At 43.0% G+C, this 24876-nt stretch overlaps 1 protein-coding gene across 1 annotated transcript; it reads left to right on the top strand.

Moving 5' to 3' along the window:
• The first annotated feature begins 536 nt into the window (after positions 1–536).
• Positions 537–23100, top strand: GPATCH1 (G-patch domain containing 1). The gene is made up of 20 exons (XM_056862566.1): positions 537–612; positions 6398–6532; positions 7208–7293; positions 8014–8174; positions 8406–8503; positions 9022–9078; positions 9220–9455; positions 10037–10184; positions 10346–10425; positions 12029–12236; positions 13114–13395; positions 13961–14139; positions 15295–15422; positions 15903–16033; positions 16686–16849; positions 18587–18812; positions 19795–19908; positions 21015–21136; positions 21903–22048; positions 22910–23100. Exons 1-20 carry the CDS (start codon positions 537–539, stop codon positions 22938–22940), a joined length of 2808 nt encoding a protein of 935 aa, XP_056718544.1. The 3' UTR covers positions 22941–23100.
• Positions 23101–24876: the final 1776 nt, after the last annotated feature.

Here is a 24876-nt window from a genome sequence, read left to right as displayed (position 1 = left end):
CGTCCAGCTTTCACACCCATACATAGTCATAGGGAATACGATGGCATGAATTAACCTAATCTTGGTGGCCAGTGACACATCCTTGCACTGAAGAATCTTTCCTAGCTCCTTCATGGCTGCCCTTCCCAGTCTCAATCTCCTTCTGATTTCTTGGCTGCAGTCTCCCTTCTGGTTGATGGTGGAGCCAAGGAATAGAAAGCCGACTTACGGCGACCCCCTTATTGGGGTTTTCATGGCAAGAGCCTAGCAGAGGTGGCGTGCCAGGGCCTTCCTCTGCGCGGCAACTCCCAGGCCCAACCTCCCGGGCCTTCTCGCCCGGCGTATAGCAAAGCACCCCGACTGAAAACGCAGCGGAGGAGGCCGGCAAGCAGGACCAGCCCGCCCGCGCCGCCGCCTTCCGCTCCTCCTTGCAGGCCCGGCGCCCCGAGCTCGCGTGAGGCGAGAAGTCGCGCCCGTGAGGGCGGAGCGAGGGGGGGGAGGAGGAGGAGGAGGGCCCGGGCGGCCCCCGCCTCCCGCCGCTCCAGAGGCCTGCCAAGATGGCGGGCGGCGACAGCGACGAGGGGGAGGAAGAGCTGGTCAGCTACGGAGCCCCGCTGGAGGCCCTGGAGGAGGGTGAGGCGGTGTGGGGTTGGCATACAGGGAGCCCTTCCTTCCTTCCTTCCTTCCCTTCCTGGTGTGGTGTCCCGTGGGACGTCATTTCGGTTTGCAGCCCCACTCCCGTCATCCGTGTTTGTGTATGTGTGTCAAGTGCCGTCAAGTCGCAGCCGATTTATGGCGACCCCTTTTTGGGGGGGGGGGAGTTTCATGGCAAGGGACTAAGAGAGGTGGTTTGCCAGTGCCTTCCTCTGCACAGCAACTCTGGACTTCCTTGGTGGTCTCTCATCCAAATACTAACCAGGGCTGACCCTGACCCCTTTTGGGGGGGGGGGGTTTCATGGCAAGAGATTAACAGAGGTGGTTTGCCAGTGCCTTCCTCTGCACAGCAACCCTCGACTTCCTTGGTGGTCCCCCATCCAAATACGCACCAGGGCTATCTATAGAACAATTTGACGAAAAGTGGGAGTCATTTTATACTTATATGATTTCTAGTTAAGTAAATGGATGACGTACTGACTAGTTTAAAATACAGAACAGGCAATACTTTTCTTAAAGGGATAATAGTTAGACGAATGAATGATGTTTTTACTTTCATAATTATTTTCTATTTAGATAAACAGTATGGTACTTGACTGATATTTTGGTTGTATCTGACTGAGCTTATTTTCTAATGGAAATTGTAATGTTTTTATATAATGAATGATTTACCTTTTCCCCTTTTTCCTTTTTGTATCCCTCAAAAATATAAATTAATAAAAAAAAAAAAATACGAACCAGGGCTGACCCTGCTTAGATTCTGAGATCTATCGAGATCAGGCTAGCATGGGCCATCCAGGTCAGGTTGCCTTGGATTCGCCACTCTCTAAATGCACATTTCCCCCATCTGAATTCTCAAAACTCTGCATCTGTTGAGTTTGGACAATTTGGATGGGGGAAATGTGCATGTGTGTGAAGTGCCGTCAAGTCGCAGCCGACTTATGGCGACCCCTTTTTGGGGTTTTAATGGCAAGAGACTACCAGAGGTGGTTTGCCTGTGCCTTCCTCTGCACAGCAACCCTGGTCTTCCTTGGTGGTCTCCCATCCAAATACGAACCAGGGCCGACCCTGCTTAGCTTCTGAGATCTATCGAGATCAGGCTAGGCTGGGCCATCCAGGTCAGGTTGCCTTGGATTTGCCACTCTCTAAATGCACATTTCCCCCATCCAAATTCTCCAAACTCAACAGATGCAGAGTTTTGAGAATTCAGATGGGGAAAATGTGCATCTCTGTGTGTGTGTAAAGTGCCGTCAACCCCTTTTTGGGGTTTTCATGGCAAGAGACTAACAGAGGTGGTTTGCCAGTGCCTTCCTCTGCACAGCAACCCTCGACTTCCTTGGTGGTCTCCCATCCAAATACTAACCAGGGCTGACCCTGCTTAGCTTCTGAGATCTGCTAACCTGGGCCATCTAGGTCCGTGTTTACTTGGAAGTAAAAGTCCTGCATATTGAGGTGGGATTGACTTCGGATTAAGCGGTGGGGAGGAGGGGTGAGGGGGAAGCAGCTGATGGAGGGAGCGAGGAACAATTGTTTTTTTGGGGGGCGCTCAGGGATGCTCGGTGAGGTCTCTTTTTTTTGAGAGGGGGGTCCTGGGAAGGGGTGTGAGGGCTGAGTTGGCTCTCTGGTGGGGCTGTGGCTCAGTGGTAGAGCAACCATGTGCCATTTATGCACTGGAGGTTTTGTCTTGGATTTGCCGCTCTCTAGATGCACATTTTCCCCGTCTGCATTCTCAAACCTCTGCTTGGGGGCTTATTGTTGAGTTTTGAGTGTTTGGATGGGGAAAATGTGCTTCGAGAGTGTGGCATGTCCAAAGGAAAACCTCCCATGCATAAATGGCCCATGTTGCATGCAGACTGCGTCAGGTTCCGTCCCTGGTGCTTTTTGCACAGTAGGTGATGTGAGAGGCCATTTATGCACTGGAGGTTTTGCCTTGGATTTGCCACTCTCTAGATGCACATTTTGTTGGCATAGTATGCTAAGTACACAGTGAAGAGCCTGCTGGGTCTTCTTCTCAGTTCCTTTGCACACCAGACATTGCAACTCTTCCAACACATTTTCCCCATCCAAATTCTCAAAACTCTGCATAGGGGATTATTGTTGAATCTTGAGAATTCGGATGGGGTAAATGTGCATCTAGAGAGTGGCAAATCCAAGGCAAAACTTCCCATGCATAAATGGCCGGAGACTCTGGGAAGCTGCTGCCAGTCAGAGTAGGCAGTGCTCACCAGGATGACCAGTGTCCTGACTCAGAAGGCAGTTTCATGTGTCCAGTGGTATAGTATTTACTCTGCACGTAGAAGGTGTCAGGTTCAATCTCCATTTTAAAGAGTCGAGTGATAGGTGATGTAAAAGACCTCTGCTTCTGCCCCTGGAGAAGTAATCCTAGTCTGAATAGGCAAGACTGACCTCCATAGACCAAGGGTCTGATTCAGTTGTGTACACGTTACAATCAACCTGTGGGCAGTATACATGGTTTTTCTTCTCATGCATGTTGACCTTCATGTGTCTGAACATTTCAAACCACACTTTTATCTAGATACTGGTCCCTCATTTTATTTTTAAAGTGAGCGTGTGTTGGTCTTGCTTACAAAACAGATATATGTGCAGGCTCTACATGCATTCATAGGACTGAATGTGCCAGACTAGGATAAGGCAGCTTTATGTGTTCATGTGTGTAAAATATTTATATCCCATACTTTATGAATTGAATTCCTGAGGCAGACTGTGGCTGCAGCCTCCAAAGATACCTGCCTACCTGAGGAAGAACAAGAGTCAATTCTTTGGGGATGAATTGAAGGTTGTGGTTTGTCAGTAAACTACTGGTCAATTTCTGGTTAACAATGTGGCCTACTGACTGCTGGGATTTTTCTAAAGAATTCTGCAGTAGGTGGGCCTTGCAGTAATCCAATAAAACGATTTTACATTCTTACGAAAACAAGAGCACTTATTTTTTATCGTGCAATACTAATTAGTTATATGCCAATAAAGGCTTGTGTTGTGTGTATTGATCTTATGTACAACTCTTATGATGTGAACTTAAAACTTACTGGTAATAGACAAGAATTCTACTTTAAAAAAAAGAAAACAACACAAGACTGATGTTAGCCCACTCATGTTATGGGCCATTTGATTTACAATACTACTGAGTTGTACTGCCATGTTAAAAATTTTTTTGTTTCAATGTCTTTTCAAGAGAAGAAAAGGGGCAGATGAAAAGGCTAATATATACTATATCATGTTCAGTTCGGGATAAAAGCTTGAAAATAATTGCTCTAGACAACAGAGCAGAGGAGTATGCTAGGATATCCCCAGATGAATTCCCAGAACATGGCTCCCCTATAAGAAATATACTCTTCTGCCTACATTCTGTAGAAAACAACTTAACTCAGTATTCACATCAACAGTTCACTGGTCACTCACGTTTGGAGCAGAAGGCTATAATTCTTATGCAGGCAGGAAATATGTAACGTGTGAAGTGCCCCTGAACAGTTTGCACACATCTGAGAATCACTTGAACACTTGACGCTGCCTTATGCTGAGTCAGAGTTTGAATCAGAACCAATGCAAAAACAATCAAGCAGACAGATGTGGCTTCTAGACAGGCCAAAGCCCCCGCATATCTGCAGAACTACATATAAAGCTGCCTTCTACTGAATCAGGTCTTTGGTCTAACAAGGTGAACAGTGTCCATGCCGGCTGTCAGGAGCTCTCCAGGGTCTCAGGTAAAAGATTTTCACATTGCCCTTTTAACTGGATAGTGAACCTGGGACTTCCTTGCAGGCAAAGTGAATACTTTGCCATTGAGATCCAGCCCTTTCCAGTACACATGAAGCAGCCTGATATTGAGTCATACTGTTGGTCTATCAAGTTTTATTATTGACTACTCTAACTGATTGGCAGTGGCTCTCAGGGGGATGTGTTTGACATCACCTCCTACTGCCTGGTCGTTTTAACTGGAGATGCTGGGAATTCTTTGAAAGTTCAGCTGAATGAATCATTTTGGATAAAGCTCATGTACATACCTCCCTAAAGAGAAGGCCATACTTCAGCTTTCTCCTCCCTTTAATTCATCTCTCATGCCTCCCCCCTCCCACATGCTACAAAAAGCTGCTTATCTCGGTAGGATGGAAGCACTGGTTCACACAACCTCTATGGAAACGAGGGCTCACAAGCTTCTGAGGTTGCAATGTGGGAGCTGCTGTGATGTGTAAACTAGCTTCCACTTTAGTTCACACAATTTGACAGATATAAATTCACCTCAATGTGACCTGACATTTAAATAAGTTGTATATGTAGCTCAGTGCTCCTACATGGAAGTTTAATATTGAGGGGCATTTTGACTACTCTGTGCTAACAAACATAGCAGGATATACTTGAAATCTTATATTGTAATGGCAACCTTTTGGTAGCCTCTGGTTCACTTTATTGACTTAATCTGAAGGGGTTGGCCTGTACGTATCATTATGTACTGATTCTTGTAGGTTATCCGGGCTGTGTAACCGTGGTCTTGGAATTTTCTTTCCTGACGTTTCGCCAGCAACTGTGGCAGGCATCTTCAGAGTAGTAACACTGAAGGACAGAGTCTCTCAGTGTCAAGTGTGTAGGAAGAGTAATATATAGTCAGAAAGGGGTTGGGTTTGAGCTGAGTACTGTCCTGCAAAAGTAATGTGCTAATCATTGTCCTGTAAGTATCAAGATAATGTGCTAATGAGGGTATGGTATGTTAATATGGAACCATTGTATCCTGAAGTGATCTGTTAATGTGTGTAATCCAAAGCTAATCTGTATGGCTATTGTTGAATGTTGTCTTTGTCAGTCTGGAGGTTTTTCAGGGCAGGAAGCCAAGCCTTATTCATTCTTAAACTCTCCTCTTTTCTGTTAAAGTTGTGCTGATGTTTATGAATTTCAATGGCTTCTCTGTGCAATCTGACAAAATAGTTGGTAGAATTGTCCAGTCTTTCAGTGTCTTGGAAAAGGACACAGGGTCTTATTCCAAGACACTGAAAGACTGGACAATTCTACCAACTATTTTGTCAGATTGCACAGAGAAGCCATTGAAATTCATAAACATCAGCACAACTTTAACAGAAAAGAGGAGAGTTTAAGAATGAATAAGGCTTGGCTTCCTGCCCTGAAAAACCTCCAGACTGACAAAGACAACATTCAACAATAGCCATACAGATTAGTTTTGGATTACACACATTAACAGATCACTTCAGGATACAATGGTTCCATATTAACATACCATACCCTCATTAGCACATTATCTTGATACTTACAGGACAATGATTAGCACATTACTTTTGCAGGACAGTACTCAGCTCAAACCCAACCCCTTTCTGACTATATATTACTCTTCCTACACACTTGACACTGAGAGACTCTGTCCTTCAGTGTTACTACTCTGAAGATGCCTGCCACAGTTGCTGGCGAAACGTCAGGAAAGAAAATTCCAAGACCACGGTTACACAGCCCGGATAACCTACAAGAACCAATGAACTCTGACCGTGAAAGCCTTCGACAATATTATGTACTGAGTTGGAGAATTGATACTTTCCAGTCTCTTCTAGCCTAAGTCTGTGGTCTAGAGAACTCGGCGGAGGGGCATTGTCAGGAAAGTAGAATGGTTGGCATTATTGGACAGGGAATGAACCAATTCTAATGTCTTTCGATTTAGTAGATTCTATCACAGGTAAGTGCACCTAAATTACTGGGTCTTTCCATCTCTTACTCAGATCAACTGTTGCTTTTTAAATAATTGCAGGTGAACGAATTAAGAAGCCAGTTCCTCTACAAGAACAGACTGTTAGAGATGAAAAGGGACGATACAAACGTTTTCATGGAGCATTTAGTGGTGGTTTCTCCGCTGGCTATTTTAACACTGTGGGTTCTAAGGAAGGTTAGTCATCTTTCGTGTCCAAAAGGGACTTTGGTTTGGATCCAGTCAACGTTTCTGCTAGTGAAAAGGTTCGGGGACATCTTTGACCACCCAAAAAGGCTAGACTGAGAACATGGGACCTGCATGGACAAAAGCCGTGTGAGATATGGGTCATAGTATGGAAGGGAATTGGGTGGGATTGTGTGAAAAAACTGTCTGGATCCAACCCTTTGTGTTGGGCTCAGTTATTTAAACTGAGCCCAATATACTTATATAAAAGTTTAATTGACATGTGTTGACTTTGTTCCTGCTTAGTGTGTTAAGGATGGAAGTGTTTTTTTTTAAAGTTTTATATATACCTTTGGAAGAAGAGAATTCCGAAATGGTGGCACAATCCTAGAGATCACCTCTCAAATGCCTTTGTGACTTGACGCATGGAGGGTACCATTGTGAAGTAATGTTTTACTGCAGAGGCTGCTATGGAACAAAGGAAATGAAGCCATTTCTGCAGTAAGAAAGGCACAAATCATTTAGGGCTTAATAGATTAAAACTAGTACCTTGAATTTTACATTGCATGTTCTAGGAAGCCCATGTTCTAGGAAGCCCATGTGTAGTATAACTAACTTTTAACGTTCTACTTTGAAACGGTGTAGTAAAGTTAAATCTAATGGGAAGATAAATTGCTTTCTTTAAAGGATGGGCACCGTCAACCTTTGTATCATCACGCCAAAAGAGAGCAGAGAAAACAGTCTTGGGTCCAGAAGACTTTATGGATGAAGAGGTAACCTTTTACAGATTACTGCAACATCAAAATCATTTGGCATTATTAATTCCAGAGGAATATGTATGTGTATTTAGATATTTGTGTGTATGTAAAGTGCCTTCAAGTCGCAGCCGACGTATGGTGACCCCTTTTGGGGGTTTTCAACAGAGGTGGTTTGCCAGTGCCTTCCTCTGCACAGCAACCCTGGACTTCCTTGGTAGTCTCCCATCCAAATACTAACCAGGGCTGACCCTGCTTAGCTTCTGAGATCTGACGAGATCAGGCTAGCCTGGGCCATCCAGGTCAGGGCATTTAGATATATAGTCATATCTTTATAAACCTCTTGTTCCTTATTATGTAGACAAGGGCCATCAAGTCGCAATTGACTCTTGGCGACCCCAGCAAGGGGCTTTCAAGACAAGTCAGAAGCAGAGGTGGTAGGCCATTGCCTTCCTCTGCAGAGCCTTCCTTGGTGGTCTCCGATCCAAGTACTGACCCTGCTTAGCTTCTGAGATCTTCCAAGATAAGACCATGGCGCCTTACCTCCCTGTTCCTTATTAGTCTTAAGTATATGTGTAACATTTAAGGCGAACAAAAAATATTATATATTGTTTAGCTAGGAAACAGGAACATTAATGATGATACAAACGATACAATTTCAAGGTTACTGTTTAAAAACGTATGTGGATTTGACGAGGAACTATTTCTATTCCTTTATCTTTTTCTCTTCCTCTGAAGGATCTTAGTGAACATGGGATCGCACCTAAGGAAATTACAGTTTCAGATGAATTTGCTTCCAAAAGCACAGATAAAATAAAGGAAAAGGCCAGACAAATTGCAGGGGCTGTTGCCCCCATTCCTGGAGCCCTATTGTTGGATGAATATGTAGCACCTGCAAAGTGAGTACATTTATCCTCTGCCGTATTGCTGAATAAAGGTTTGCATTTTAAAAGTGAATGTCTTAAGTCTTTTGGCATATTTTTAAGGGCCGGACTTTTGTGCATGAGTTGGCATTAAAAACAGCAATGTTTACTTTTATCCACGTGCAAGAGGCTATAGCTAGGTCTCTGCTTTGAAAATTATTAAGATGCACCATTGCAATAACCCTTTGTTTATACGTTCCCTCTTAGGATAACCATTGGCATTGATTTGTTGCGAAAAATGGGCTGGAAAGAAGGGCAAGGAGTTGGACCTCGAGTAAAAAGAAAAGCACGCAAGCAAAGACATGGTATATTTCCATTAAATATAGATTTTGAGGAAGCATAAATGGAGCAGAGTCACCCATTTTAGTCTCCTAGGGAGATGTCTGGATAACTTTCATAGCTTTTTTTCTCAAGTGATATTGTTACCGTGTACGGGTTTGCCTCGCTCTCTGCAGTGAACTATAGAAGCGTAGGCAGTGAAGTGAATAGACTCTTAAATGGGAAATGTAATGAAGAATGATAACATTCTAATCTCTCTGCTTCAGAGCGTGGAGTCTGATCTGGAGAACCGGGTTTGATTCCCCACTCCTCCTCATGAGTGGCGGAGGCTAATCTGGTGAACTGGATTTGTGTCCCCACTCCTACATGCGAAGCCATCTGGGTGACCTTGGGCAAGTCACGCTCTCTCAGCCCCACCTCCCTCACAGGGTGTCTGTTGTGGGGAAGGGAAGGGAAGGTGATTGTAAGCCAGTTTGAGTCCCTTAAGTGGTAGAGAAAGTCAGCATATGAAAACCAACTCTTCTTCTTCTTCCCCTTGTTGCAGAACCTGGTGTGAAAATCTATGGCTGCGCTTTGCCCCCAGGATCTGAAGATTCGGAGGTATTGTTTAACAAGAAATGTTCCATGCTTTGTTATCTTTCATAATTAAGAGTTATAGGTAATAATAAAAATAGTTGTGATTACAGTAATTAATGCCAGCGGGGGTATATATTGGTAATAATTCTTAATTTCCTAAAGGAAGAAGAAGATGAATATCAGCCAGAAAATGTGACATTTGCACCCAAAGATGTGATGCCTGTTGACCTGACTCCCAAAGACAATGTCCATGGGCTTGGTTATAAAGGCCTGGATCCCTCTAAAGCCTTATTTGGAGTTTCAGAGGAACACATAAGCGTTTTCAATCCTGGTCCTGAAAATGCAAATCTGATTGGTGATCTGAGGCACAGTAAAGGACGAAAGCTTGGTATCTCGGGCCAGGTAAATAAATGTGTTTCATACTTATGGCTGTGGAGATTGATGGATTATTAAATGGATGTGTGATGCCTGCTGAAATCTTTGGTTTTCAAGGAGTGACTGAATAGGCTTTCCAATGGCCTAAGGGAATGGCTTCAGTGCCTTGCCTAGCTTACTGTCCACCAATATGACTTACTGAGTGGTAGATATGTACTTGGATCAAATTGTATGTGGCGATCACATAAATGAATGCTTTCACGTAGTGAGAGCGGTGGGATTCCCTGCACGTAGAAAACTAGCATGTCAAGGGAAAAATATTTAGACTAAACGTCTCCTTGACATGATGGTTTTCTATAGAGAGGGAATTGTTTCACATAGAAGTACGGTATTCAGTCATGTGAGCCCCAACTACTTTCTGAAAAGGAATGGTCCAGGCATAGATCTACCACCTCATTAAATGGAATTACTGCAGTGCCCACCGTTCTTTGGTTCAGCAGTCTAAAATCAATTCTTTGTCCTTATTTGATCCCCCCCACCCGAGACACAGTTATTTGGCTTATAAAAATGGTCTTTGGTTGTAAATCGTTTGTTTTGTTTTTTCATAGGCTTTTGGCGTAGGAGCTTTGGAAGAGGAAGATGTTGATATTTATGCTACCGAATCTCTTTCCAAGTATGATACGGTCCTGAAAGATGAAGAGCCTGGAGATGGGCTATATGGTTGGACAGCACCTAAACAGTATAAAAGCAGTCCAGGTGAGGGATCGTGCGGATTTAGCATTTCGAAAGCCCAGAGATACTATTTTCAATTACCTCTTACTTCCTGGAAGGCGTGATACTGCATTGCCCTGTATTACTTAACTCTGCTCTGTTTCTTTGCCCTGGGAGTGCTGATGAACTCTCCAATTATTTTACAGGAGTAGAAAAAGTAGTTAAATACATTGGGAAAATTTTGGATGGGTTCACTCTGGCCTCTAAGTCGGCAACCTCCCAAAAGGTAAGCAAGCAGGTTTCGTTTTCGTTGACCAGATCATTGAATGGTTCCCTTTTTTCTTACCTTTAAACAAATGGAGACCTGCAAAAAAATTACTGGAATTTGCAAGAGGCTGAGTCACATTGGTGGTTCACTGTGAAGAGGTTCTCTTTATTAATTTCCAAGAGGAATTATACTTTTGATACTAATAAGTTAACATTTCAGATAAGAATAATGTAATAAAAAGGTAAAGGTCCCCTGTGCAAGTACCAGGTCATTCCTGACCCATGGGATGACGTCACATCCTGACGTTTACTAGGCAGACTTTCTTTACGGGGTGGTTTGCCAGTGCCTTCCCCAGTCATCTTCCCTTTACCCCCAGCAAGCTGGGTACTCATTTTACCGACCTCGGAAGGATGGAAGGCTGAGTCAACTAGGTAAAATCAACATGTATTTTTATTATAGATTCAAATAGCTTTAACAGATGGTAGATATAAATTGAAAGGCATATCTGGTAATGACTAAAATAATGTGTGTTTTGTGTGATATCACGTTATGTTATTTTGTTTTTGTTATTTGTAAGTTTTAAAAAATTAAAAATTTGGATACAAAGAAGTTTTGTTTTGGTTTTTAATTTAAAAAATTTTTGTCTGCAAATTTCTTTCCTTGCTCTATGGTTGCCAGAGTAATAAATGTTTATAAATATAAACAGCAGTGTTTGCTGCAGCCATATGAGTTCATCAGCCTGTTCAACATATCGTAATTTTACTGTGTTATGATGAATTAATTGTGTTGGGTCCTGAGAAAGAGAGAGAAAGGTGGGCTAATTTTTAAAAATAAATAAATAAAAATGCTGACTACTCTCAGCATTCTATGCTTCCTAGACCTTGCTTGGTTCTCATCAGGCCATCGAGGGAAGGGGCATTTTAGGTTACAAGGTCATGTTTGTCTGCGTGTCTGGGGAGTCCCTCAAGCATGCAGAAACCCCTGACTTGTCTGTCGGTGGCCCGGTTTTCTGCTTCTGTGATGGCACAAGCCTCCCACTGGACTGTTCGATATAGTTTAAAACGTAATGAAATGACAGTGCCTAGTGCCTTTTTGATAGCTGCATTGGATGTATCTAACGCAGTGGTTCCCAACGTGGGGCACACACCCCACAGGGGGGCAATTTGATTTTTAAGGGGGGCAATTCAAGAATGAGTTATTAACAGTGAATTTTTTTGCATTTCTTATGGTTCTAGGGGCCTCATATACAATATATAAATATATATTGTGACATACACATTTTAAAAGTTAAAATCAGAATGTACACGGCAGTCAGCTGGTGACAATAGAGAGGGGGAAAGCCCGCTAATAGAGAAAAGTGGTGAAAGCATAGAGTTGACTAGAGAGTGCATGAAGCTTGTTTAGACCAGACTAATGGCCTTTTAGACTTCCTCCACGTGAATAGGAGTTCACTTTTTGAATAATAAAAATTATATGTCATGGCATCAGGATTTTAGAGATGCTAAGTGGGGCATGGCCAAAAAAAGGTTGAGAACCACTGATCTAATGCTTATCAACATGAGACTGTGCTCCAAACGATCTTACGTGTTGTATTGGGGGTTGGGTTTTTGTGTGTGTGCAGAAGATTTACCTGCCTCCTGATCTACCAAGGGATTACAGACCGTTCCATTACTTTCGGCCTGTGATAAGTGCCAGCAGTGAAAACTCCCACTTAGCACAGACATTAGCAGAATCTACTGGGAAGCTTGAGAGTGAGACAGCACCTCAAAGCAGACACCAAAAAAGTGCTACTCAGAGGAGGGAACTGCTGGGTGAGACAGCTCTAACAGGTACTCCTCATCCTTTATTTTGCTTTGTTATTGCACAAGTTCCATTGCTATAATATGTATTTATTGTACTTTTGCCTATACTATTAATTGCTTCTATTTCTTGGAAAAGATATTCAGATCTTAAATATACAATAGTTTCTCTTCTTATCTGAAAGCCGATGATCAATCTTAATTGATTACTTGAATTCATCACCTTTCCCACTAGTAAAATCATAGAATCATAGAGTTGGAAGGGACCACCAGGGTAAATCTTGATCATCCAAACATTCAATGGTATATTGTTCTGCTTATCCCTTTCCAAACGTTTCAAACTATTTGTCCCTTGGGTTGTTCTGTATTGAGGTACTGCCTGCTGTTATGAGCCAGATCTCATGTTTCTGGGTGGATGGAGCGCAGCTATTTTCTGGCATTTCCAATAATCTGGGGCTGGGCTGAATGTAAATTGTGAGCCAGAGTGGTGTAGTGGTTAGAGTATTGGATTAGGGTCTGGGAAACCCAGCTTCGACCCTTCCCTTCTGTGTCTTGGAAGCTTGCTGGGTGCCCTTGGGCCAGTCACGCACTCAAACTACCTCATAGGGTTGTTGTGAGGATAAAATGGAGAAGGGAAGGAATGTTGTGAACCACTTTGGGATTCTCACTGGGAGAAAAGTAGGATATAAATGAAGTATATAATACCTTTCTTGGAAGTATCTTAACATTTTTGGTCCTCCCATCAGTAATGGTGAAGTTGGTTCTCATCCTAGAGATATTTAATCATATGCTTTTTAATCAAGAAAACCCTGTAAACTCTTGTTTCTGTTTTTAAAGTGGAAAGTGTTTGTTTTTATTTTGTTTTGTAGATGCAATGTTACACTTTTCGTATTCCTTTCCTTGTTAGGTCCAACAACTTCTGTTCTGGAGTATCTGTCAGATAAAGATAAAGAGCGAATCAAAGAAGTGAAACAGGCAGCAGGCCAGCAACTAAAGACACCCGTTCAGCGACCCTTGCAAAACCAATTCCAGGCCCCTGCCTTACGTGACGCCCCACCAGAGTGGCCATCGCTGTTGGGGTCCCAGCTAGCCTCCGCTGGTTGTAGCGACTTCAAACCCTTTGCATCAGATCCAGAAAAACAAAAGAGATACGAAAATTACATCGAAAGCCTGAAACAGGGAAAGAAAGGTAATTAGCAAAAGTCCACACAGCTCTTGTTCCCTTGGATAGCCAGCGTGGTGTAGTGGTTAAGAGCAGTGGTTTGGAGCGGTGGACTCTGATCTGGAGAACCGGGTTTGATTCCCCACCCCTCCTCCACATGAGCGGCGGAGGCTAATCTGGTGAACTGGATTTGTTTCCCCACTCCTACACACGAAGCCAGCTGGGTGACCTTGGGCAAGTCACACTCTCTCAGCCCCACCTACCTCACAGGGTGTCTGTTGTGGGGAGGGGAAGGGAAGTTGATTGTAAGCCGGTTTGAGTCTCCCTTAAGTGGTAGAGAAAGTTGGCAAATAAAAACCAACTATCCTTCTCATCATGAGACAGATTCTGTATCTCGATATGTTACATTGTCCCATTTCCCAGACTGTGGTTTAAGCTAAAATCTCTCTTATATTTCATTGGCAAAAGTATCATAATCAGTTTCCAAAAACATGTTGCCCCTTTTGCGTATATATTTAAGTTCATAGTTTATAATGCAGCATGGCTTTCTTGGGCTGTTAATTACCTCTGCTTCCCCCCCCCCCCCAATTAGATGAACTAGGAAGCTGTTTAGATCAAAGTTTGACAGAATGGGAGCGTGGAAGGGAGCAGGAGGAGTTCTTTCGTGCCGCCGTGCTCTACAAACCCTCCAGCTCTGTCTTGTCGTCTAGATTTACTCACGCGAAGCACGAGGACGACACCAACAAAGTAGAAGTTGCTCGGGATCAAGAGGTGCGTTCTTGGGATCGCTGTATGTTGCATACGCATTTTCAATACCGTTTTGAAAAAATAACAGTTTGTCTCGAATGAATTTACAGTGGGTTGGATTCTCTCACCCTCCCCTAATTTGTTTCATTTATACCCCACCTATTTCCAAAATGGGGGGACCTAAAGCAGCTTACATCATCCTCCATTTTATCCTCGCAACCCTGTGAGGTAAGTTAGGCTAAAAATATGTGACTGGCCCAAGGTCACCCAGGGAGCTTCCATGGTAGAGTGGGGATTCGAACCTGGGTCTCCCAGATCCTAGATTTTCACCCTTTCTCGCTTTATTTCCCTCCTGTGGTTAAGAGTGGCATACTCTAATCTGGAGAACCAGGCATGTTTCCCCACTCCTCCACATGCAGCCTGCTGGGTAACCTTGGGCTAGTCCCAGTTCTCTCTGAACTCTCTCAGCCCCACCTATCTCACAAGGTATCTGTTGTGTGGAAGGGAAGGTGATTGTAAGCCTCTTTGAGACTCCTTAAAGGTAGAGAAAAATGGGGTATAAAAACCAACTCTTAGAGTTGGAAGGGACCACCAGGGTCATCTAGTCCAACCCCATGCACTATGCAGGAAATTTACAACCACCCTCCCCCCACACCCCCAGTGACCCCTACTTTATGCCCAGAAGATGGCCAAGATGCCCTCCCTCTCATCCTCTGCTTAAGGTCATAGAATCAGCATTGCTGACAGATGGCCATCTAGCCTCTGCTTAAAAACCTCCAGGGAAGGAATGCTTACCACCTCCCGAGGAAGCCTGTTCCACCGAGGAGCCGCTCTAACTGTTAGAAAATCCTTCCTAATGTCTCAACGGAAACTCTTTTAATTTCAACCCGTTGTTTCTGGTCTGATCTTCTGGGGCAACAGAAAACAACTTGGCACACTCCTCTATGTGACAGCCCTTCAAGTACTTGAAGATGGTGATCATATCATATCTTCTTCTCATTACAGCAGCTCTTGGTCCACCTGGCTTTTGTACATGCTGGTCCCATGAGCCCCAGCATAGATTTGGGGGGTGGTGGTTAAAGGGGAACCCCTTTTTCATCAGTTATCCAACCAAGATTCTGCAGCTGACTTTTATGTTCTCCAGTGCTGGAAATACTAATAACTGTGTGGTTATTTTAGACCGACCTCGACGACAAGCAGGCTGCTGCGAAGATGAAGATGTTTGGCAAGCTGACGAGAGAGAGATTTGAGTGGCACCCTGATAAACTACTGTGCAAAAGGTTTAATGTTCCTGATCCCTATTCAGAGTAAGTCGAATATTCAACATTTAAGAAAGAAATACTTTTGGATAGCTGCAGAATAGATACAAAAAGTTCTTGATAGTTTTACAGTTCATTGATAAAATGTCGAAATCCTTGACTACAAATGAAGTATCGTTTTATACTTATCAGTTCTTTCCTGAATATATGGGAGGGGCCGTGGCTTAGTGATAGAGCATCTGCTTGGCATGCAGAAGGTCCCAAGTTCAATCCCCGGCATCTCCAGTTAAAGGGACTAGGCAAGTAGGTGATGTGAAAGACCCCTGCCCGAGACCCTGGAGGGCCGCTGCCGGTCAGAGTAGACAATACTCACTTTGATGGACCAATGGTCTGATTCAGTATAAGGCAGCTTCATGTGTTCATATGTTCATACTTGCCTTTTATAAATAGCTTGCGTGTTTTCTTACTTTTGGACAAAACATTAACAGAAACGCTTGACCGAGAAACCCTGCTTTTATTTTCCTTCAGATCAAGTATTGTTGGGCTGCCCAAAGTGAAACGTGACAAGTATTCCGTATTTAATTTCTTGACTATCTCCGAGCCCGCGCCAAAGAGTCAGCCTGTGAACGTAGCAGTGCAGCAAAATAACGCTCCAAATAGTAAGCGCTTCAGTGCTCTCTTAGATTTGTGATTAAAGGATTTGAATGGTTGGTGTTCTTGAGAGACAGCAGGGTGTAGGGCAGTGGATCAGCCCATGGGTGGGGACACTCATGTGGGTCACAGAGCAGCTCTTGCCGGGTTGAGAGCCCATACGCACCCCTCCCTTTTGTTGCTTTTGAAAGACCCCGCAGGCGGCAAGAGCATCATGCCGCCTGCCTCTTTGCATACACAGCAGGATGAGGTCAGTCACACACACATACATGAACCTTTATTGGCATAATAACCATATTGGCAGATGCATTTTTACAGGCGCTTTAAGATGAGGTCAGTCAGTCTTGGGAGCATTCCTTGGTGGCTCTAATCCGGGGTTCCCCAACGTGGTACCTGTAGGCCCCAAGGTGCCCTGGTTTTTAAGTCATGTTACAGTTTTAATTTGGTTTGAACATGCATATTTGTGTAAAAAAAGAAAGGTGAAAACCACAGATTCTCCAACCAGGTCAATGGGTTTATTCTCCTTTCAGTTTGTAACAGTTCCTAATTATTAAGTATATCTTTTAAGTGCATGCAGTAATGATGGTCCAAATGCATTTTTAACTGACCGAGGAAATCAAATAAATAACATTGAAACTTCTTTGGATTCATATCTTTAAGAGCCAAAAAAGCCTTCACGGTGGGATGTCTCTGACAAAGAGCGAAAGAAAAATGATGCCATTAGCGAGTTCATAAGTTTGGCTAGATCAAAGGTTGATATCAAGGAGCCACTTGCGGAGGAATCAAAGGACAACAGTAAGCCAAATGAAGCTGCTTCTAGTAAGGTAGGGTACCTTCAACGGTTTGATGCTTGCAGTAAAGGTTTATTGTGTAGTTTAACATACTCGGGCCTTCCCAACCTTTATCACTTTGGGTCGCAGGACATTTTCATTAGGACTAAGCTACTTCCTTCTCTTGTTGCCTTGGGAGATGGAGTTTTAAGGAAGAACATGAGATTTTGAAATGAATATTATCAGTAACTAACTCTCCCAATACTGAATTGAATTGAATTTTATTTGCAGTCAGAGACCAATAAATACACACTATATGTAACAATTTTACAGCATTTCAAATAAAACTCCCAATACTGGCTGCTTCCACGCCAGAGCTTATACTGTATAACCAGTTTGTGGTGCTGTGCTCTTCCAGGAGCAGAATCAAAAGCACAATAAGCAGGAGGAAGCACATGTTGTAACAATAAAGTTCTCTGGTAACTACATCCTTACATAACAACGACTATGAAGGCACCAATCACCTGTTACGCTGGTGGCACGAAAGCTAAGCTGATGTCACTTGACCCTGTGCATACCCATTTGCCCTACATGATCAGGCTGCTATAAACAGGTGATAGCTTCCCCCCCAGACACACTCTTCCATCACAAGCTTCCATAAACTAGTGGTCCTGCAGGATGGTATGCCCCCAGTGTCCCACCTTCTCGCTTGGAGAGGAGCTTGATTTTCCTCTTCTACTTCAATGCCCCAGTAGACAAAAGTGGTGCTGTAGCCTTTTCAAGGGCTCCTCAGCATAGTAATAAGGAATGTAACATGGGAGGAGCCTCAGACCCCACTGGAGCCAAGAACACACTGCCAACTTCAGTCTTCTTCCCAAAGTTAAGTGAGTAAAAGGGTCCTATATGGAATTAGCTAGTGAGCTTTTTCCAGGAGAAGAATTTGAGTGTCTTTCTGATACGATCTGTGAAGTTTATAATGCACAAAAACTCTTTGGGGTTTAATGGTTTCTTATGCGCAGGAGTTAGTAACCTTGTATCCCACCACTGTTCATATTATCGTTTACCAACTATATTTTTTCTGTGGACTACTGCCTGTCTGGTATAGTATTACCAGCATCCCTGTTAAGAGGCCCTGCAAATTAAGCTGAGAAAACTGCTGCGAATGTTAAGCCCACCTCTGAATCTGCCCTAAGCTGAACACTGAATTACGTCTGAAGGGGAGCGAACCACACATTTCTCACAAACCTGCAGCCAGGTTTTAGGGTAAACCTAAAAAGCAAGGGATGCCTCTCGTATGCTGAGCTCCATTGGAGGCAGATCAGGGTACACATTATGTTTTGCTAGCGGTCAGCTGTTTTACAATTTGGGCCCCAGTTTAAAAAAAAAACAAAAAACCCGGCTAGCTAAACTTTAAAATATAATAGGATTTTTAAAAAATCATATTTGAATTGTTGTCTTGTAACCTTGATTTGTGATATCCTTCAGTTTTGCATATAAATAATCCAAGCTGACATTAAACATTTTGAAATGGCTGGCAGCTCCTCCTTTAGCCTGAACTAATCTCTGAGTGTCTTTTCTGCGGAGCGCCGTCTGTTACTGGCAACACCAGTAAATGCAGTAACAGCCTATTTTGTGTTAGGGACTTCTTACATTTGCTGTCGACATTCCCACTCGTTACCGTTATAATGAAACTGTTAACCCGTCTGTCTGACACACTGTCATGCGGAAATAATATTTTGTTAGCCTTTAAGGGCTCCTGTGTAATTCCACTTACTTGGTTTTGTCGAGCAGACGGTACATGAAAAAATTGGTCCACAGGAAGAAACAACAGAGGAAGAAAGCAGGCCGTCAATGGATTTATTTAAAGCCATCTTTGCCAGCTCCTCAGATGAAAAGTCATCATCCTCTGAAGAAGAGAGTGAGGAGGAAGAGGAGGAGCCGGCTGTGGTGCCTGGACCAGACTTGGACAGCATGAAGCATCATGATCAGCCAGGTGCCCTCCCAACTGAGGGAAAAGGTAAAGGATTGTTTTCTTTTTGTGGGTTTCCATTAATATATGAAGGAAGATCCTGTAAAAAGGTGTAGAGTTACCTTCGGACTAACAGCAGATTGAAAAACTGTTGCAAGAAACCTTTAAAAAAATATCTCAAGTCTTAATCAAGAAAAAGCTGTTCTGAATACTCAAATAGATTATGTAAGTTCATATATGTGTGTCATAGGTTGTTCATATATGTGTGTCATAGGTTGTATCAGCCTTTGCTGCAACACCCATGACAGAGTATTGACAGTGCAATCCAAAGCAGAATTAAAGGTAAAGGTAGTCCTCTGTGCAAGCACCGGGTCATTACTGATCACTGGGGTGACATCACATCCTGACGTTTACTACACAGACTTTCTTTACTGGGTGGTTGGCCAGTGCCTTCCCCAGTGATCTTCCCTTTACCCCCAGCAAGCTGGGTACTCATTTTACTGACCTCAGAAAGATAGAAGGCTGAGTCAACCTTGGGCCGGCTACCTGAAACCGACACCCGTCGGGATCAAGCTCAGGTCGTGAGCAGAGCTTTTGACTGCAGTACTGCAACTTACCCCTCTGCGCCATGGGGCAGAATTACTGCCTTCTAAGTTCATTGACGTCAATAGACTTAGAAGGGTGAAACTCTGCTTAGGTTGGCACCATGAATTACAGATCAGTAGGCATATCTGTGACTCAGCAAGGTGATTCCTGCTGTGTTTAGAAGAAGAAGAATGTGTTATCGAGTCACAAAGGACTCAGTCCACCCCAAGCAAGGGGTGTTCAAGGCAAAGGATGAGCAGAAGTGGTATTGCCAATGTCTGCCTCTGCATAGCAACCCCAGCCTAACCTCGTTAGTCTTCCGTCCAAGTACTGACCATGGCCATCCCTACTTGGGCCAAACTGGGCTATTCAAGCTGCTACTGTGTTTAGAGCACAAGTTTAATTGTTCTTAAATTGTTCTTTTTGTTTGTTTGTGTTGTTAAAGAAAGTGAAGTTATTATTGCTCCTGAGATCTCTGCTACTGTAGCTCCACCTTCAAAGGAAGTCATTGATCAAGGAGAAGAATTTGGACCAAGGCTGCCTCCAGTTGGTGGAACTGGTAAATGTTAATATTTTTGAATTAATATGTGAGTTTGTTACTGTGCGTATATTAATTTATTGCAGAGTTCTAAACTTTTTGTAAAGCAATTATGTATAGAAATGTAAAGTTCTCTTCAAAATTACTCTACAGAGGTAGATATTGGAAGCAGGTTGATAATGAAGACTGTAACTCTGAGTTTAATTTAACATTGTCGCTAATTACACATTTAAATTGGTATGCATTCATAAAGCTTGTCTTCTTAATCTTAGGTGATTTTCCCCCTGTCCAAATCTCACACAATCTTTAAACTAGCTGTCTAGTTTAAAGGGGAATGTGAGGGGAAACCCTTTAAAGAGCTGTTAGATATTTTAGTCGCATATACATTTTGTTATTGTATATTTGGGGAGGGAAAATTTAATTTTGCTGCTGGAGAAAAATAGTTCTTCTGAACCTGCTTTGGCCCTATTGGATGTTAATACCTTTTCTTTTTATTGAGAGTTATCTTGCAGACTAGAAAAATGTCTGCTTCCATTAGGAAAGCTTATTTCCACTGTTTTAAAGAAGCATATTTGACGGCTTAGTTGACAGTGCTAGCGTTGAATCCCTGAGCAAGCCCAGTCAGAATCTTGTTAATTTTGCAGAATATTTGTACAGATTCTGTATTTATAAATCTGCACAAAGAGGGGCGCTGAATAGGATAGAACTTCCTATTGGACTGGGATGAAAACCTTTTGATATCTACACAGACTAGGTTTAAAGAACAGATGTTAAGTAGGATCCCAGCAAACCTTTCTAACCTATGCCTGTGGGACCACTGTGGACTGATGACCATGTGGTCAGGGAGACTACACTGAGGGGAGGTGGGAAAATCACTCTCTTCCTCCTTTATTCATGTGGGAATAAAGTATCCCAAGGTCAGAAAGTAGTGCTGAGGGGAGGGGGACAACAGAAAAATCGACATCTGCAAGCGTCCTCTGCTGCCAGGTTGCTGGATCCAACCCCTAGTAGACCAGAAATCTAAAACTAAGTAACCAGGAGTCCTTGGCATAGTTTATATGATTTATCTCGATGTGAATGTATTCTCTATGTCTGATTGTTTTTGTTTGTTTGTTTGCTTGCTTCAGGTGCTCTGCTAAAACACGAGGACATGCAGCTAACAAGTTCTGAAGCCAGCAAGAAAGAGAGACCTAAAAAGAGCAAAGAGAAACACAAGACCAAAAGAGAGCACAAACACAAAAAGGAAAAGGTAAAATTTAGTGTAAGCCAATTGTGAAACTAAGTGTGCTTTGTAGAATCCATCCCTTCCTCCCCAATCATGAATAGGGCTTGACCAAAAAGTGTGCTGGCAGATTTTTGCACATTGGGCTTCAGGTTTGCATAGAGGCCTACATTGTGAGACCCGTGTCTACACAATCTGAACACCTCGATTTTGTGGTGTACTGGTTGTGTGGCTAGAGCTTGTATGCATTGGTCTTTGCATGAGCAGGGCTTGTCTAGGGTGGATGTGCAGAGTGAGTATGTGATCCTGATTAAATCCTACTCTTGATGTGGGGATTTCTGCCCTGGACAAGTATCACAGAGTAGGGAGAAAGATATAAGCAGGCATATTTACCTGTGTGAAATCCAAAACAGAAACCTCAAATCCATGTCATACCTTTTATTAGTACTGACCAAAATGATTCAGAACCATTCTGATTGGTCCTAATAAAAGGTATGACATGGATTTTGGTGTTTCTGTTTTGGTTTCAATATCGTAAAGGCTTAAGATATGAGAATTATGATGGCAATATTAAACTTTAGGCTGCAAACCTGTGCGTATTTACCTAGGAAAATCCATTGAAATGTCTAAGATACATGTGTGCATATTATTAAATGACTTTCAGACTTTTATCTTGGAATAGCCATTTGGTCATCTTACACATATTTTGGGTGGTTTTCTTTTGTGGTTTTTCTTTGCCGTATATTTCTAAGTACAGAAAGGCACTAATACGAGATGTGAACTTATTCTGCAGAAAAAGAAACACAAGAAACATAAACACAAGGGCAAGCATAAGAATAAGAAGTCTGAGAAAACCAGTGATTCAGACTCTGCCGAGAGCAGCGAAAGCCACAGCGAAAAGGAGACCGTCGATATACCACCACAGGAGCTTTTACAAAGGTAGTAGTAACTCAGCTCTCTTTACACAGTTGGGCATCCTGGGTTTCTATTTGCATAGAGAGAACTCTGTCCAAGTTCACTTGTGTGCATGCAAAAGCTACACAGACCTTCTGATTTACTCCCCCAACATACCACTTTTCCTTTCCTGCCAATGAGCCCACATAGATCAGATGCATTTATTTATTTATAAACTACTTTTCTGCCCGGCTTTGAACTCAAAGTGGTTTAGAACATTGTTCTCCCCTACTCCATTTTCTCACAACCACCACCCTGTGAGGTAGGCCAGGCTGAGAGTTTTTGAAGGGCCCAGGGTCACCCAGCAAGCTTCCTTGGTAGACCAAAGTTGGGGGTTCAGCCTGGGATGTCTTAGGATTCTACTCCGCCACTCTATTGACTATGCCGTGACGACTCTCATAAATCAGAGGTGGAGTGTGTAGCCACAATTTGCCTCTGCCTATGTATTTTGAAGGAGCCCCGTGGCTCAGAGTGGTAAGCTGCAGTACTGCAGTCCAACCTCTGCTCACTACTTGAATTCGATCCCAACGGAAGTTTGTTTCAGGTAGCCGGCTCAAGGCTGACTCAGCCTTCCATCCTTCCGAGGTCGGTAAAATAAGTACCCAGCTTGCTGGGGATAAAGGGAAGATGACTGGGGAAGGCACTGGCAAACCACCCCATAAAGAAAAGTCTGCCTAGTAAACGTCAAAATGTGACGTCACCCCATGGGTCAGGAATGACCCGGTACTTGCACAGGGGATCTTTACCTTTACCTTATATATTTTAAATGAGTGAAAATGATCTAGATTAACAATAATTACATAAATGTGGAAATGTGTGACATGATTCTGATCCTTTCTTTTTTAGGCTGAAACATCTTCCCCTCGTCAAACACTAGCTTGGATTCTTGGACATCATGTATCTTTTGGTCAAAACAGATCTCCTCTATGATGGCAGATCAGCAATTTAAAGCATATTTTAATGTCCTGTATATATTGTATTTATGTTGAATTTGATAGCATAAAAACATGCTACTTTTGACAATTCCTAGTTAAAAACCAGATGAAATATGGAATGTTGGAAAAGACTTAATTTTTTCATCTGACTTAAAATATTCTAAGGTCAAAAAGAATCATGCAGGGTATGCATTTTAATGAAGATGAGTATTCAATAAATGGAACTTACCACTCTTATGTCTAATGCCTTAAAGTTATTTCCAGAAAATAAAATATTTATATCCTGCCTTTTGGGTTGTGGGGAGGAGAATACCTCCAAGGCATCTAATTTTAAAAAAAAAATCTAAAACATGCTGAATAAATAAAACTTGTTTGGAAAAAACAAAGTTGCCTTTCTTGAAATCTTGGCCCATTCAAGTAATTCTAGTTTAGCAGTAACTTTTTTACAATGAGTACTGAAGCTCAGAAAAATTATTATTCTCAACAAGTTAAATTATTATTAACAAGTAACTAGCTTTCTCTGGACTGGAGCCTGACAGTGCAATCCTAAACACAGTTTCGGATCCAATAGCCTTCTATATCCAGTGGCCTTCGAAGGGTATATCTCTGCATACATTGGCACTGTTAATGTTTCAGTCAAAATTTCCATGTATGATTTTCCATCCAAGTCTGCCTCATGTAGTATATTAAAAGGCTGGGAAAAAATGAAATGCCCTTTATAGCCAATGTTCTTCGTTGGAAGAAAGGGATTGATCCTTTGTGTTGGGGAGGGGCCCTGGCTCAGTGGTAGAGCATCTGCTTAGCATGCATAAGGTCACAGGTTCAATCCCCGGCATCTCCAGTTAAGGGGACTAGGCAAGTAGGTGATGTGAAAGACTCTGCCTGAGACCCTGGAGAGCCGCTGCCGGTCTGAGTAGACAATACTGACTTTGATGGACCAAGGGTCTGGTTCAGTATAAGGCAGCTTCATGTGTTCATTTGAAGTTAGACCACATTGTCCACCCATAAGCCAGTGGGCTCCCTGCTTGGTCCAACAATGGCATTGCTTATTTTGTAGGGGAGAAGTGCCACTGGTTATATTTTAATAAAGCCAGTCTGTACTTGGATGTTTTCCAGAGTGGTGTAACTGATGCATGTCTTGTAGTGGACCTCATAACTAGAAAGATGGGATGGGGGGGGGGGGGAATGGCTACAGGATAATGGATTGGCGAAAAATCCCATAGAAGTGTCTGTAAGTGTGAGCGAGACAATGTCATCCCACAGTGCAGACAAGTGGAGGCCCAAGCAACTTTTAACTTAAAAGGATAAAAAGACAAAGTGTTGTATCATAGACACTCTGGTGTAGTGGTGGTGGGGAACCTGAACGCTATCCTACCAACAGCTTTGAGCCTTGTGTTCCTGACTATCCACTGGTTGAACAATGAAAGGAGGGACGATTGCATGCGAAGGGAAAGGTAGGAAAGTTGGTGTTTATACAGACAATCTTTGTGCTGTGTAAGAGCCATCTTCATGCCTCCTGTGGGTAGGGTTGCCAGCTCCAGGTTAGGAAATACCTGAAAATTTTGGGGTGGGGCCTGAGGAGGGTTGGGGAGGGGAGGGACTTCAATACCACAGAGACCACTTTCCAGAGCTGCCATTTTCTCCAGGGGAACTTATTTCTATTGCCTGGAGATCTGTTGTAATAGCGGGAGATCTCCAGGCACCACCTGGAGGTTGGCAACGCTATCTGTGGCTGTGCCTCGACACCATTCTGCCATACATCCCTCCTACACACACAGCTGCCTCATTAAGGCTTGAGGTGGCCGTAATTTGGGATGTTCAGCCCCAAAACCTCCTTTTCAGTACAACTCGCCATTCTGTCAAAGAGGCCCTAAAGGA

Source organism: Euleptes europaea, chromosome 17 (genome assembly GCF_029931775.1).
Source record: "Euleptes europaea isolate rEulEur1 chromosome 17, rEulEur1.hap1, whole genome shotgun sequence".
NCBI classification, from domain to species: domain Eukaryota; kingdom Metazoa; phylum Chordata; class Lepidosauria; order Squamata; family Sphaerodactylidae; genus Euleptes; species Euleptes europaea.
The sequence above is the reverse complement of the archived record's forward strand: the minus strand, read 5'-3'. Positions and strand labels throughout refer to the sequence as shown.

Excerpts from the sequence above, each read along its gene's own strand:
- GPATCH1 (XM_056862566.1), top strand. The coding sequence starts at position 537 with ATGGCGGGCGGCGACAGCGACGAGGGGGAGGAAGAGCTGGTCAGCTAC. Across the intron at positions 613-6,397 it reads GCTGGAGGCCCTGGAGGAGG|GTGAACGAATTAAGAAGCCA; the intron begins GTGAGGCGGTGT and ends AAATAATTGCAG. Across the intron at positions 6,533-7,207 it reads CACTGTGGGTTCTAAGGAAG|GATGGGCACCGTCAACCTTT; the intron begins GTTAGTCATCTT and ends CTTTCTTTAAAG.